The 15,091-nt window shown below is 41.3% G+C and overlaps 1 protein-coding gene across 2 annotated transcripts in view; it reads left to right on the forward strand.

The window, feature by feature from the left end:
• Positions 1 to 15,091, forward strand: part of prickle3 (prickle homolog 3) — a 31,323-nt gene that overhangs the window by 6,980 nt on the left and 9,252 nt on the right. Inside the window, exons 2-3 of one of the 2 annotated variants that reach the window (XM_050066258.1) lie at positions 2,982 to 3,064; positions 14,691 to 14,874. In XM_050066258.1, coding sequence (XP_049922215.1) covers positions 2,982 to 3,064; positions 14,691 to 14,874 — 267 coding nt within the window. Of the gene's footprint in view, positions 1 to 2,981; positions 3,065 to 8,743; positions 8,878 to 14,690; positions 14,875 to 15,091 lie in introns of those variants that run through there. The other variant, XM_050066259.1, reaches the window with a different exon arrangement.

Below are 15,091 nucleotides of genomic sequence, written 5' to 3' on the forward strand. Positions count from 1 at the left end.
AACATCTGAAAGGTCCAGTCACCCAGAAATCATCTGTACGCTTCATTTAGCCCCTCTTGTCACCTTTCATACCTGACTCTGTTAACGACGATCAGAGTGAATCAAGGGGGTGATTAAGTGAGCACAGCAAAGAGCAGAGTGCACACAGCAAGGCATTTTAAAGCACCACTTAAATTATTGTTTACTGTCATGCGGGACTATTCTAGACTAACCCGTTCTGGAAATACTCAGTCAGTGCACATAGCCAGATATCTCCACTCTGGAATCATGTACGCAAACTGAATAATTTCTGGGGAAAAAAAAGGACATTAAAAATCAAATTATGCTCAACAGTACAAGAAAACAAGCTGCTGATTGCTCCCAGTTCATGTATCTGTGGTTTCTCAGTGCATTAGTGAAACACTTTCAACCCATGCTACAACCCTCAGATATCAGTGAGATAAGCAAAGCAAACTCAGCGTTATTCTAATCAAAGTAATGCTTTTTTTTGGCATCTGTTAATGTAGAACTCTGCATGGGAAAACAGGCTTGGCGTGAACACTGATGGTTTAGTGGTTGAGGCTGTTGTCCTTATGAAGGTGTGTGTTTGGAAAAAGAAAGATCAAAACAGCTGAGCTTGTATGCACAGGTACCTCACCGTCTCACATATTTGCATTTTATTGCTTTGCTCGTTAAATTCTGCTAGCATGCATGTATCCTGCATCCTAACGGGCAGCTTGTTTATGTGTTTGAGAAGAGCAAGTACTGTTTTTATAGTGAAGTTTTGTCTGTGCAGCCTGTTTTGAAAACGTCTTGATCTTTCTTTTTCAGACAGAAGTGCATATGAGGCACATGCTTTGTCCTTCTGCTCTGAATGCTGCAGTGGAAAACAATAGCGTCACAGAATCCTGAGGTTTCTTTCACTAATTCACTGTAAAAGGGAATTTTTTAGGGGGCGGGGTTTCCTTATCTGAATTGAGGGTGTCACATGCTATATAAATTTCTGATTTGTGATATTTGGCTAAATTAGTAATGACTTGAATCCCGTCTCAGAGGTAGGAAAAATAGCTAATAGAGCGCTAATAATACAGACCAATTTTCTTTATCAGCAGTAAGCTTTCATGACAGAAGACAGGAGAGAATTAAGGCAACAAAGAAAAAGAAAGTGGAGACAAAGTGACTACATGGAGAGGGAAAGGGTGCAGCTCTCATCCTGTGTCTGCTTCCTTCCTCTCATCTCTAAAAAGAGGCCCGTCTGCACACACACATATGCACACACACGCTGGGCTGCAGGAATCGAATCAGAAGTGAGATACGAGGTAGTTGGTGTAGCTGTTGGCTAAGTTAGATGCACCGCTCAGCACTTTTATCAAAGGCATTTTTAGTTTACTTTAATTCCTAAAACTCACAGTTAAATATACCTGTAACTGTGTTTGAGGTCTCAAGCTAACAGTTTTACCTGTGGGCTAAATTCTGGATATCACTCACTTTTTTTGTGTCTGTAGGCAGCAAGCAGGTTTAACACTCTCTGTAAGATTCAGTCCTCACTCTATTGCATTGACTTGTGATTGTGCACACTCAACAGGACATAATCCAGGAGAGATTACTGTACAGTCAGCTGTAAGAAATGCTGCATTCATGTGCTCCACGGATGGTCAGTTGTTGTTTCCAGAAGTAGTTCCTCCGACTTTGGTGTTTTCCCGAGCTTTAAGTCATAATGAAGAAACCACATGGACGCTATAAAGAAGATGTGTTGTATTTTATTGCTTTATAGTATTTTAAACTGCAAAACTAGGAAATATGACCACATTACTCCACTTTTAAAACCATTTCACTAGCTATCTGTCACTCAGAGAATTGATTTTTAAATCTTGCTGCTGTTGCATAAATCACTCTGTGGCTCAGCGCCCAAATATATCTCTGATATGCTTGTGAGATATGAACCTTTCAGGACCCTTAGGACGTCGGGGGCCGGCCTACTGACCGTCCCAAGAGTAAGAGCAAATCATGGTGAAGCAGCATTTTGTTATCATGCAGCACAAACCTGAAATAATCTCCCAGGTGATGTCAGACTAACGCAGACTCTGACCACTTTAAAGTCAAAGCTAAAAATGTCTGTTTTTTTACTGTCTACTTGACCCTGTAATAGCTGCAAACTTATTTTAAACTTGATTTTAAATCATTTTAAATAATATATTTATCTTGACACCGCTTGTCTGCACTTTAATTACTTTTAATGCTGATTTTTTTTTTTAAACTGCTGTCTAATGCTAATATAAGTAACTTTCCTAGGTCACTCTACATGGACAGCATCTAACAGTTACAACCTAATACGATATTGCAAATAACATGAGAAAAGAATTGGCATGCAGTATGTGGATTAATAAAAAGTTTATAAGTATCAACCGAACATTTACTTTCCTCCGCCATGTTTCTGCACATATGACGTCAGCTCTGCTACTTCTGTACCAAAACTTGAGGGGTGCTCATGGAATTTTCCCAGTCAGGAACTAATTTCCCTGATTATTCCGACACCACGTGAATGCAGGCAAAATCATGTTATGTACAGTATAAGCATAGAAACACGTTTTGAGCACAGAGGTGTATTCAGTCTCACCGGTGCTGTGATTGAACAGTTTATGCTGTCAGCCATTCTAATGGTTTATATCTCTGCCAGTTCAAGCGCACACACAGCAGCATGATGATGTAGGATTTTCATAAAGTGACATCATCATATAATACATGGGTAATCTATCAACTGCCCATACTCCACCTCAAACGCTGCTGAATGAAAAGCTGAACAGATTGACTCTAAGTGCATTCAGCTCGTGGCTTTAGTGGAAACACTGCTCACTTACTCACTCAAAATGATGTTGATGTTTCTGCGGCCATGTCTGGCAAACACTGTAGGTGCTAACTTTGCTGTTTTAACCTTTAACTGTCTTGAGCAGAGAAGGTATGAAATGATGTTGAGCTGAAGAGAGTCTGTGTTTTGTTTTCAGCAGGAGGAAGAGGACCCAGACAGAGGGCAGCCCTGTATGCGCTGTGGGGACCAGTGCCCCGGCTTCCGGGTCCATGGCTGGAGGTATGTCTTAAACTTTGTCGACGCTGCCTGTTAGCTTAGCAGGAAATGTTTTTCTCAGACTTAATATTCACCTTTGGTAGAGTTGAACTTTGTCCTGCTGCTGTTTGGACCTTGTGCAACTTCTGATAATAAGCAGCTACTCAAAAGGAAGGTATAAAGTCAACTTTTTAAGGCTTTTTTAAGGCTGTTAAAATTCAAAGATATGATAAGCAAACACTTTTAATGTTTTTATTAAGGCTTTAAAAACAAATTCTTTAGACTAAGTTTCAATATTATTTTACATACCAGGTAATATATGAATATTTTTATAACATGCAGCCAACCGAGACATTTTATCTCATGTGTGCAGCTATCAGCAAGGACAAAATTTGACTGTTTCTGATTTATTCACCAAATATAAAAACACTAATATTTTCTGCTCTGTAGGTTTGTAAAAGTGTAACAAGTAGATGTATAAGAACCGATAGTTCAGGAGTTCAACTGTGTGTGTGTCTGCAGATGTCTTAGGAAGGACATCAACATTACTACCAATGGAAATCAGCTTAACTGTGATCTGTGCACACACTGAGTGCAGATATACATTAAAAGACAACAAACATGACCCAGTCAGGGCACCGCACGATATTCACAGAGCCGATCAGCCTTACTGACCCTGTGGCCACAAAGAATCAGGGCTGCAGACTCGTGAGTGCCATTAAGCCCTGACAATTGCAGCAGAAGCAGCTGCATTTAGTTTAAGTTGACTTTATCTTCATGGGAAAACCGGAGCATAATCTGACACAACAGATTATTTTCTTTCGCGCAGATCAACCCGGTGTTCATCTGGAACAAGGCGAGATCTGCTCAGCAGAAGGACGAGTGTTATGTAGGATGTGCATATTGTGTTTTGGACTGTTTGAAGAGTTTCTGTAATTGTAGGAGGTTCGGCAGCAAAAAAGGCTTTAAATTCTTGCAGTTCATGCTTTTTAAGGCACGAGCCACTTGAAATGTCCGCCTACATACCTCTTACACCTATTTGTTCTGGAGTTGTTAGCTGTCAGAGGCGGCTGAACAACAATTTATTTCATTCTGTTAAGCAGGTTTTCGCATGCTTTCCTTTGAGCCCCCCTTTTCTTTTCCCTCCTCCTTCAGTCTGTTAGTGAATATCCAGCTGGTTGGGTCTCTATGTTACTCTAATCCTGTCAATCACGCTAATAAGATTAGGCCTCGCTGCTGTGATAGTAACCCTCCCGACCACTTCATACCTCCCTCTGTCTCCCCCACTGTCTCCACATTTCAGTGCTGCTTTCCCTGTTCTAGTGTGACATTTGTATTTCATTTAGTGTAAAAGAATATGAAACACTAGACGAGCACTCAAGAAGAACAGACCTCTGCTTAAATCAAAAGTAATATCTTGCAATGTTGAAGGTGAAATTTACATTATTCAGGACATTAACTTAGAGCTGTTTTGAATACCAGTATTTGGGCATTGAAGCTTCAGTGAGAAAGATTCATGATTAATCAAAGCTTCAGGGATGGGGGGAGTAAACGAGATACAAGGACATCAGTCGGTGCGCTTAAATGAACATGACAGTTAGGGTTGCAAAGGTATGAGATTTTCGTGGTACGATAACCGTCTAAGAAAATATTATGGTATAACCAAAGTGTCATTATTATCAAGTACAATGACCCTCAATGGAATGAAACAGAAGGTTTATCCTTTGGTTGAACAAACATTTTATTACTATAATTGAAACTTGCAACCACATTTTTAACAATTACATGTCAAAAGTCTCCGTTTTCAAAACAACTAAAGTAAAGGTGCAATTCTCAGTCCAGTTGCATTTTTTGAATACCGTAGATGAGCAAATAGTCAATTTTCATACCACAGTACACCTTCAAACCGGTATACTGCTGCAACCCTAGTGAAAATTTGCCACTTTGTTAGCAAGCAAGTCGCACATTAGCCATAATAGCTAGAAAAATAATACCTTACAAGATGGCTAAGCTAAGCAGTTACTTAAAGTTTTCATGTGAGGTTGTAGTGGATGTGTGACATACCAGTTTTCTTGTGTATATCTGGCACTTGACTTTTGGGGGTCATTTTCGCAAATTTTGAAACTACTCCAGACACTTGACTTGTTGAGGTCTTGCTAGTGAATCTGTAAGCCTGTCAGCTGTGGTCAAACTGCCCCAGTTTCAGAAGTGCTGGCCTGCTGGTGACTGACAGCAGATGAGAGCGAGTGGGAGTCACAAACAAACGGAGCAGTTAAATACTGGTTTTGACATTGATTTCAATTGTGTACGTGTATGTGTTGTGTAATTATTTCTGCCTATTCAGGCATGGCACAGCAAATTTAGTTGTACTTCTTGTGCAATGACAATAAAGTCCATTTGTTTCTATCTGTTCTGATTACTATGGCAATGATTGAAGCATCAAAGCATTTTGGTCAGCCCTAAATTTAGCAGCAAATGACTATTATCAATGTACTGGCTGGCGCCGCCGGTATGACCACACTGTTAGCTCTATCAGCACTGTTGCCGTCGCTAGCACTGCCCTGCTGGCCGCCACCATTTCGACTTGGCCTCGGCTATGTTTGCTTTTGACGTCTGAGGTGAGAGCTATGTGCAATCCTGGCATTTGACTGTGAATGTCGTATATTCTAGAGTGAAAAATTATTTGTGTATCTGCCTCATCATTTGGATCTGCCTCAAACTTGACTGGGCTCTTCCTTCCTGAGTTACATGAAAAATTGAGGCGGTAGTTTTTCCATAATCAGTGCTGACAAACAAGCCACACACATGACCTCCTTGGCAAAGGTAATGACTATTTGTATATTAATAATTAACTTAAGTATAAAAGAAGAAAAGGGTCAGTCATTTGGAAGGAAGCTGTATAATCCAGATGATAAATTTCATTTTTCCAAGTACACTGTGTTTAGTGTCTCCAGACTCTGAGACTGTAGACTACAACAATCAGGTTTGACACACAGCTAGACGAATGAAAAACAAAGGACAGAGATTTATATCTGGTAACGAAGGCTACATTCACAATCCCAGATGGGGCGCTGCATGGCTGAAGCAAACTGTGGCTCGTACATGGAGAGAATAAAACAAAAGGCACAGGAATGCGTACTTCATGTAACCAAAAGACTGTAATTGTATCTTTTAGCTTTTTTCCAGTTTTGTTCCCTCTATTCAGGTCAAGACAAAAGCTTAGAAGTTAGGATGTAATCTAAAACACGTGTGCTGCTCCCTACCTCCAGCCACACTCTGGTGGAAGTCTTGGCCCTGAACGCATCAGTCTGTTTACAGTATCTGTGCAGAATTAACATAACGCTGTGGGGTCTGTGGAAGTTTCTCAATTATGCGTTTGGCTGGAGGACAGATCTGAAATTACTTTTGGGTGAGAGGACAAAGAGAGATGTCTTGTTTAGACCTTTCAAGTCTCTCAGCTGATCCAGGAGAACGAGGGAAACATGAAAGTGATTAAATGATTGAGATTTATGGGGGTCAGCTTTTAAGACCCCAGAGTCCCGGTGCTAATTGCATCTTCCTTAATAACCAATTTAGAGTCACACCTTCCCCGATGGAGAAGATCATCCAAGTGACCACGGGCTTAACTGCTGATGCTCGCTGAGAGGGAAGTGATCCATCTTCATCCTGAGCTTTCTCAGACAGAGCTTAAAGTGAGGCGGGGGGCAGATGGCGCTTCCGCTGCCCAGCAGTGAGTGAATTGAGTTACTTTTGACCCACAGGTCCCCGCCACGCTTCAAAAGTGTTCAAAGTAGCCTTTGCTATTAGTCTGGGTGGCCATGCGGCAATTACTCAGTCACTAATTAGTGGCAGAGAGCTATAGGACAAGACCCATCTGTTTCTGAAAGTCAGATGTACGGAGGGCTTCACTATCCATCCTGCAGTGAGCTATAGATTATCACACAGCAGCAGAAGAGGATTATCCTATGGCTGCTTTCACTGACCCACAATATATCTGTATACCCCAAAACAGTCCAGATTGGCTGTCTAAAAACTTCATAATGTTTGGCCTGTGAGATTATTTTAAAGAATAATTATGACTTGTTTTATCTGACCAGCAGTCGAGTATGAAAAGATATCCAGTTTACAATCATGCCATCTCTCTCAGAGCCAGCAACCAGAGAAGTGAGTCTCAAATTTGTGTGTGTAAAGTGTAGAAAATGAATTGAGGACTGAATTTGTGGACCTACAGAATATTTGTTGTCTTTTTTATACCCAGATCAGCTGTATTCTATTGTAGCGTTCTCAGCTGTGAAACAGAAAATGTATCCCAGAGTTTCTAAGGTTTTGGAAAACCTGGAAATGTTGTGGCAATTTGCAGTCTTGTTTTTCAGGCCAAGGAAAGACATGGACGTAGTAACACCCATGAGAGATTTGGAAAAATCATGGAATATTGTTTTATCTTTTTTCTTTCTTTTATCTTTTATAGTTATATTTATTTTCCCGAGCTGATGACAAAAAGTAGCTCTAATGTGCATCAATGTGTGAAAGCGTGTAGTTTAAGTTTCTTCGTTTTCTCCCCACACTGCATCTCTCCCTTCACGTATACCAGCCAGCAGGAATTATGGTTAAAGAGTTGAATATGATATGTTTGAATAAGAGAAAAACAATGCTGTGACAGTGAGATTTAATATGTTAAAGTTTCCTTACCTCGGCTGTGCTCCACTGCTTCTTATTAATTGTGCTGCATTTTTGAGATGGAGCGATGTTCATGTTATACATTGTCAATGGTCATAGAAATTCTGTTATGAGTTCTTGAAAAGTCATGGAAAAGTTTGGACATTTTGTTCATAAAATTGTGTGGAAATCCTGGCATCCGTATACTCAGAGGATTCCCCTGAGTGCTATACTGAGTCCAATTTGTTGTCTACAGAGCATCTCCAGACTTTATACTTGATGACATGACAGATTTGAGTTTAAACAGTTTGGGATTTTAGAAAGAGTTGTTCATGTTTACTAATATTTTTGGACAGTCTTAGACCACAGGAATAATGTATGAATTTTGGAAATGGGTGTAGTTCCCCTTTAGCATGTTTTGTCCATAAAGCAACATGAAACAGAACAGAAATGTTGTTAGAAGAAAGATCCTCAGTTATTGAATAAAGTCAGATGATGTTGTGTGTCGTGACTTCACTAAGACTGAAAGTCATGCCGTCTGCTTGATGTTTCACCAGAGACACTTTGTTGTCATGCAGGCCCATCTTGATCACATAATATGACAAATACTGCACGGCACAGCATTGCTCATAGGCTCCAAATCTGCTCCACTCTCATTTCTATGATTAATAACTGCATCAAAGCAACAATCGTCCATCTGTTGTGAATCAGTGCAGCAGTCTGGTCAGAGGAGAGACACAGTGAGTTCACTCTTCTCTATTGTCACTTGGACTCTGACGTTTCATATCTTCAAAGGCAACGTGAGTAAATTGTTTAATTGAAACGTCCGCTGCGTGTGTACTTTAGCTTATCTCTTAAAGTAAATTTAGAAATATCACATGAGCATGTGTGAGAACTGAGGTTGAGTTTTCTGTAGTGTGTGGTTGTGTTCAGCGCCTTTTGTTTGAGCCCACCGTCAGCACGGAGGAGGGTGGGCGTCGGGGGTGGCGGGGACATTGAAAAGAGCCGAGCAGACAGAGAAATTACCACATGGATCTGAGCTGCCACAGAATCTGCTGCTCTCACTGACAGACACGCTGACAGTAGTAGGCGCCTATCGGAAGCAAAGCTTCACAGAACACAAGTCTGGATGGGACAGCGTTAACAGGCCGAGCCGGACTAATTTGTCATGATTACAGCAGGTAATGAAGGAACCATATTTTACTGTCTAACAGGATTAAAGGACCAGGAACTCAAACAGTGATTAGGTTGGGAGATCTGGTGGGTAGACTCTTTGGTGTGTGTTTAAAGAGATTATTCTTCCGGGCTTTATGTTGTTTTGTACACAGTATGGACTTTAGGTGCAGAACATGACGTCATGTACAGTTAGTGTTCACCTCTCCTGTGGCAGTTTGGCTGCCTGTAATTTATCTTAACAGGAAGACTACATGGTGTCTTACTGGATTTGTCATTTTATTTAAACACATACACACATTTGAAAGTGCAGGCTTGAATATTACTGGACCAACTCAGGTCAGTGTGGGATCCAGGGGAGGAAAGAACAAGCGTTAATCTCTGTGTTCAACAAATTAAAATGATTTAAAATCCCCTCAGCTAAGCTAATTAAAGCTGCTGGATTTCCAGAAGTTCAAATGAGTTTATTTCTGCTCCATTTAGTGGCTAGTTTCTGTTTACTTTCCCATGTAATAATAATAATAATAATAAACTTTGTTTCTGAGGCGCTTTTTAAACTAGAGTTACAAAGTGTTTCACAAAATAAAATATAATACCATACCAAAACAATAAGAGAACATCAAACACAGAGATAAAGCTAAGTATAAAAGAACGACATTAAAACATTTGAGAAATGATAATAATAAACCTCCATCAGCATGACAGAGCTGTTCTCCTCTTGACAGACTGTCCCTTACCACCCTGCTTTATTATTTGGACTTTAGGTCCAAATAGGTTTAATTATTTCGTATCTTATTATCTATATGAGTGGATTATCTATAGCTGGTAAACACAAACAAAAGATACATCATGAACAACAATAACAGCACCAGCTGTTTCAGTAACACTGTTTTGTTGCAGCAAACAAATTTAGAGGCAGATTGTTGATTTGTGTCCAAAGCAGCATCTGTTGTGTCTCTGCTGGTTGTGGAGTCAGTGTACTGCAGTTTTCTCTTTTTTTTTTTTTTTTTTTCAGGCAGCTCAGTTTGGATATAAAATACAGTATTTCTTAATTGATTAGCTTTGTCTGTGCACTTTTATTGAGACACTTACACTCATTTGTGTTCTACAAGGTGAACTACAAGGTCTTCCATCACAATCTAAAGCCTTTTTACACAGAGATCGCGCTATAGGGCTGCTAGGAAGTCCCGTCTTTATACCGCCTTTGTATTTTTACACAGAACCAAACGACCGCACCATCATTCCGCCCCAGTGTGTGATCATAGACAGCATGCCGGCATCGCAGAATCGAGTGACAGGCGTGACATGTAACACAACAGCGTTGGTCTATAGTGTGACATAAAACATATGCAGTGGCAATGACATGGCGATAACAGTCATTTACCGTCTCTGTTATGGGCAGCTGATCTTGTCCTCTGCTCGGAGGGTAAGGAGCTCCCAAATCTCATTGTTTTCCCAAATTGCAGACTCAAGGCCGCTGTTCTTCTTTATTGAGTTAGCTGCTAACTACTAACATCTACTTTTTAAATCTCCTTTGTCGTCAAAATGTTATACCCTCTCCACCCATGGTCCTGCCCTCTTTATACAGACAATGGTTTGGCACTGTTACTAGCTCCCGTGGTGGCTTAAAGGCGAGACCACTCTGTCTCCCCATTCCGCGATCGTACCTTATATACAGCACAATGAGACGGCATAACAGCGTATTGTTCCCTCCTTGAACAGGAAGTGTAAAAGGGGCTAATATTTCCCGCACCACAGGTCTGATTTTGACTAGGGCTGCAACTATCATTCATTTAATTTATCTGGAAGTTATTTTTTCAGCTAATTGTTTTGTCTATAAAATCCACAGAGCTTAGGTACTGTTTAAATGTGTTTTGTCAGATGATCCAAATATATTTGCAATGATATTAATAGCCCAGAACAGACAAACTCAACACTGACTCTATATAGGACCATTTGCGTTTTTGCATAGGCCACTGTAGATCTCCTATCGCTTGGCCAGTTTTAGTTGAATGCAGTCTGCAACCTAGGTGCCACTAGATGCCACTAAATCCCACTCGCTAGACCAGTGGTTCCCACCTGATGGGTCGCGGTCCAAACTTCACTTACTTCAAAATAAAGTGTGTTTTTTACTCAACTGCAAGTCAATTGAGTAAAAAACACACTTTAATTTGAAGTAAGTGAATTTTCAGCACATAACTTTTCAAGTGCCGTTTCCTGATGTAGAGTGAGCAACTTACAGACAGCTACTTGACAGAGACAGCAAACTAGCTTGACGGCATGTTCAAATGCAAGTATGACACTGAATATATTAAACTGTGTGGACCTTGAACTAATAACTAAGGAGAAATCTGGACCCCGTGGCTGGACCAGTTGGAAACCACTCTCTAGACCTAACAACTAATCTATTATGTAGTTTCATATTTCTGTCAGTCAACTAATCAACCACTAATATCTGCTATAATATTAACAGCAGTTTGGTGAATGATACATAAATGATAACCACCTTGTCATAGCTGTTCTTGCTCTATAAATTTCCTCCAGGACAATCAAAGATTTTTAGCTTTTCCCTTATTTGGGACTTCCTGTTGAGTTTTTTGACCTGTCAGCACCAAATGTGGTGCGTAGCCAGAGGGGACAAAGCCTCACTGTATTACATCAGAGGCTTGTGAGTCAAATAATTGAACAGGACGGGGCTCAGCACAGCAGGGCTTGGTAAATTGCAGTGTTGAAATGCCCTTCAGAAATGTGCTGCTTTTAACTTCACTGAAGTCATGATTAAACAGCCACTCGCTAAGCAAAACAGAAATGGGTATGTTGTGGAGAAGCATTATAACTGTATACACTTTGGCGGTGCTGATTTGCTTGTTTGTGGGTTCAGAATATGTCTGTTGTATATGTAGAAGAAGTATGTTAGATATTTTGGCGTGTGCACAAACCAGTGTTTGGTCGAACTCTGCCCTAATGGCAACAAATCTGGACACCGGCCTGCTCAAAGAGAGACGTGATTTAAGACTGTCTGCAAACGTTCATACCCCCAAAATTATTCAAACTGGCACTTTGTCATCTTTCAATTAGTGTAGGTTGCATGTGTGGGTTTGCACCCACTGACTATTATATCCTTTAATCGTGGAGGCTGGTGTGGTGTGAGAACGGGTGAGACATGGTGCATTTGCCATCTGTCCCGTCGTGCCAGGTCTCCGGCTGTGTCCTCAAACCCACTTACATCGGCATGTGCGTCGTGGTCCCCCCTCCTCCTTTGCTAACACACACATACACAACGGCACACACACACATGCAGCAGGGGTCAGACTCGAGCCAACATGGCTTAGCCTAAGCTGACTTGTTCTGTTTACTATTATTTATATTGGTTCTCCCTACTTGGCGACCATGTCCACATAAAGTGCCAACTCCAGGACGTCTGTATCTGACAAGCATGTACTGACCTGGGCCTGAGAACAGGTACAGAGATCACAGAGTAGCATTTATTTTCTCTGTTTTGGCAACTTCTTTGTGTTGAGTAAAGAGAGGGGAGCATGTTCACACTGACATGCAGCAATTACCTGTCACTGCTAACACTTCAAAGACTTTTAATGTGAGGATTGATAAGAAGAGGAGCTCTCCTGCATTTTTCAAACAGTTGAGTGTGTGTGTGTGTGTGTGTGTGTGTGTGTGTGTGTGTGTGTGAGCTTTTTGGTTGAGTGGGGGCTGGGTGCTGGAATAAAGCAGCTTTGTGCCTTGTGAACTTGAGCCACAAGTGCCAGCTGGCAGGCCGTTATGCAATCACAACAGAGATGTACACATGCAATACATGCTACATATGGTCACATTGTCGCATCCAAACACACACTCACGGGACACCCACACCTCACCGTCACCCCAGGGCACTTAACTGTGACTCCACCGGTCCCACAAACAGACACACCCACCTCCAGACTGAGGAGTCAGCGGATGAGACGGGGTGTAATATGAGGCTGAGGGAGATTATTGCTCCCATCTTCACCTCCCTCTCTTAACTGCAGCAGGGATTGACAGCCAGGCTTATGTCAGCGACCTCATTTCCTGCTTATTTGGGATGTGCTGGTCCTGATGAGAGATCCCCAATAACATCTATGATGAGATTGACTTTACTCGAATTGTGTAAGTGCATTAAAACTACTCACTATACATAGACTGTACTTGGATGAAGTCTTGAGTGATGATCTGTAGATTGTGTTTTTGTGTACCAGTGTGACAACTGCTGTATTAGTAATTTCTGGCTGCAGGAAGTCTGGCTGACTCAACCTCAAGAATGTGTGTGGGCAGGTTTGTGATATAATGTCTCCAACGCAAAGTGTGTTCATAAATAATGTGGTTGCAAACTGTGGGAGTGCCCTTATGAATGTGTCGCAAAATGAGTTATTACCTTACGAGCCCTGCTGATCGTGGTTGTGTTAGAACCAGTCTCAGTGCCTTGGTTTAGTAAAGAGCGATCCACACTAGAGCCCTGTACGGGACTGCTTTATCTATTCCTATAGAATTACCGCAGGGTGTGTGATAGCTCCCGCCTGCATCCCCAAACATTCTGATCATACATGCCCACATAATTGATTATCAACAGATTAAGACTGCAAGGATTCAGTGTTTTTATTACTGTCAATAATATTCCTGGGAAATTCCTTCAAATGACCAGCTTACCTTGTTTGTCTTTGTATTGTTAAGACATGCACCCTGATATAAACAGAGTTCAACTTTTGCAATGCAGCAGCGCGCACCGCATGTCATGTGGCAAGGAACAACCAATCACAGCTCACAGATATCTTTCCCTTCTTCTGTAAATATACAGTCTGATAAATACGCAGGGCTACCCAGAGCTTTACATCTGTCCCACGGACGATAGGCCCACGAACTTATAAACAGCACCTTGAAGAAGATCAGCTCTGCACTCAGGATTTATAGGTATATAGGCTATGATACGGTGCTTATTAAGTTTGCTTAGCAACCTCAGACACAAGCTGCTGCCGCGCTCTTGAAAGCTGGCACATAAAAAGGCACAAAAGTAGTGCCCACCGCCTGACCTCGCATTTTCCAGGTGGTTAAAGACACGTATGTAGGTATAAAGGGCTCATTCTAAGATAACAAAGACACAACAATTCATAGTTTCAGTTGATAATACACTAAAGAAAACATATTTACCCTAAATCAACACACTGGACCTTTAAATAGTTTTTGTGATAGTTATCATTCTTGGTGTGGACGGCCATTCCCAGCAAGCATGTATCACCAAGCAGCAGTGAAGTGCCCTGCGCCAAGCTGCCATGCAGTGTCTATGAAAAGTTGCAGCGGCTGCTCCGAGCTGCAGCCATTTGATTCTGTGGCAAAGTGTGGGCAAACTAAATGTTCGGGATATTTTCACAATTAGTTTAGTTAAATTGCAGCCAGAGAACATTTGCAGCCAATCTGTAAACAGTCCTGTGACATGTTGACCTATGTTACCAAGAATTTCCTCCCATCTGAAAAACATGAAGATGCCGTCTGGCTGCAGAAAAATGTTATTGTCTTCTGGCTTAATTGTAGAGTTCAAAAATCAACTGAACTTTCAATTTTTTATATATTTTCTTTGTATTTCTGATTTGTAAAATGCTCCTGGAAAACAGGGACTGATGTAAATCTGAAGTCTTAAATCAGGTCAAAACCTTAACGCTGGGGTTTACACCTTGTTACCTGAAGCACTGGCAGAACCCAGCTTCCTGAAATATTTGACAGTTGATCAGCTTGTGTTGTAAATCAGTAAAAGGAAAGTCCTCAGGGATGAAGCTTAAAGTTGTCCTTGTCTTCACAGGAAGATCTGTGTACACTGCAAGTGTGTGCGAGAGGAGCATGCAGTGCGCTCGGTTCCGGGCCAGCTGGAAAAGATGATGACGAAGCTGGTATCAGACTTCCAGAGGCACTCCATCTCCGACGACGACTCGGGCTGCGCCTCAGAGGAGTACGCATGGGTCCCACCTGGGCTCAAGCCTGAACAGGTAAAAACTGGGGTGCAGAGCAGACGCACAGTCAAGACGAAAATTAATGCACGATGCATGCTTCCACTTGGACATGTTCGTACATACACAAACAATTAGATAACCATGAGAAAAAAATATTCAGTGTTTTTGATTTATGAGTACACTTGAATAAATTGCTGTATAAATGGCTCTCTGTACTCTGTCATTTATGCTCTCTATGTGAACACACTTGTCT

Source organism: Epinephelus moara, chromosome 16 (assembly GCF_006386435.1).
Source record: "Epinephelus moara isolate mb chromosome 16, YSFRI_EMoa_1.0, whole genome shotgun sequence".
In the NCBI taxonomy this organism is placed as follows: Eukaryota; Metazoa; Chordata; class Actinopteri; order Perciformes; family Serranidae; genus Epinephelus; species Epinephelus moara.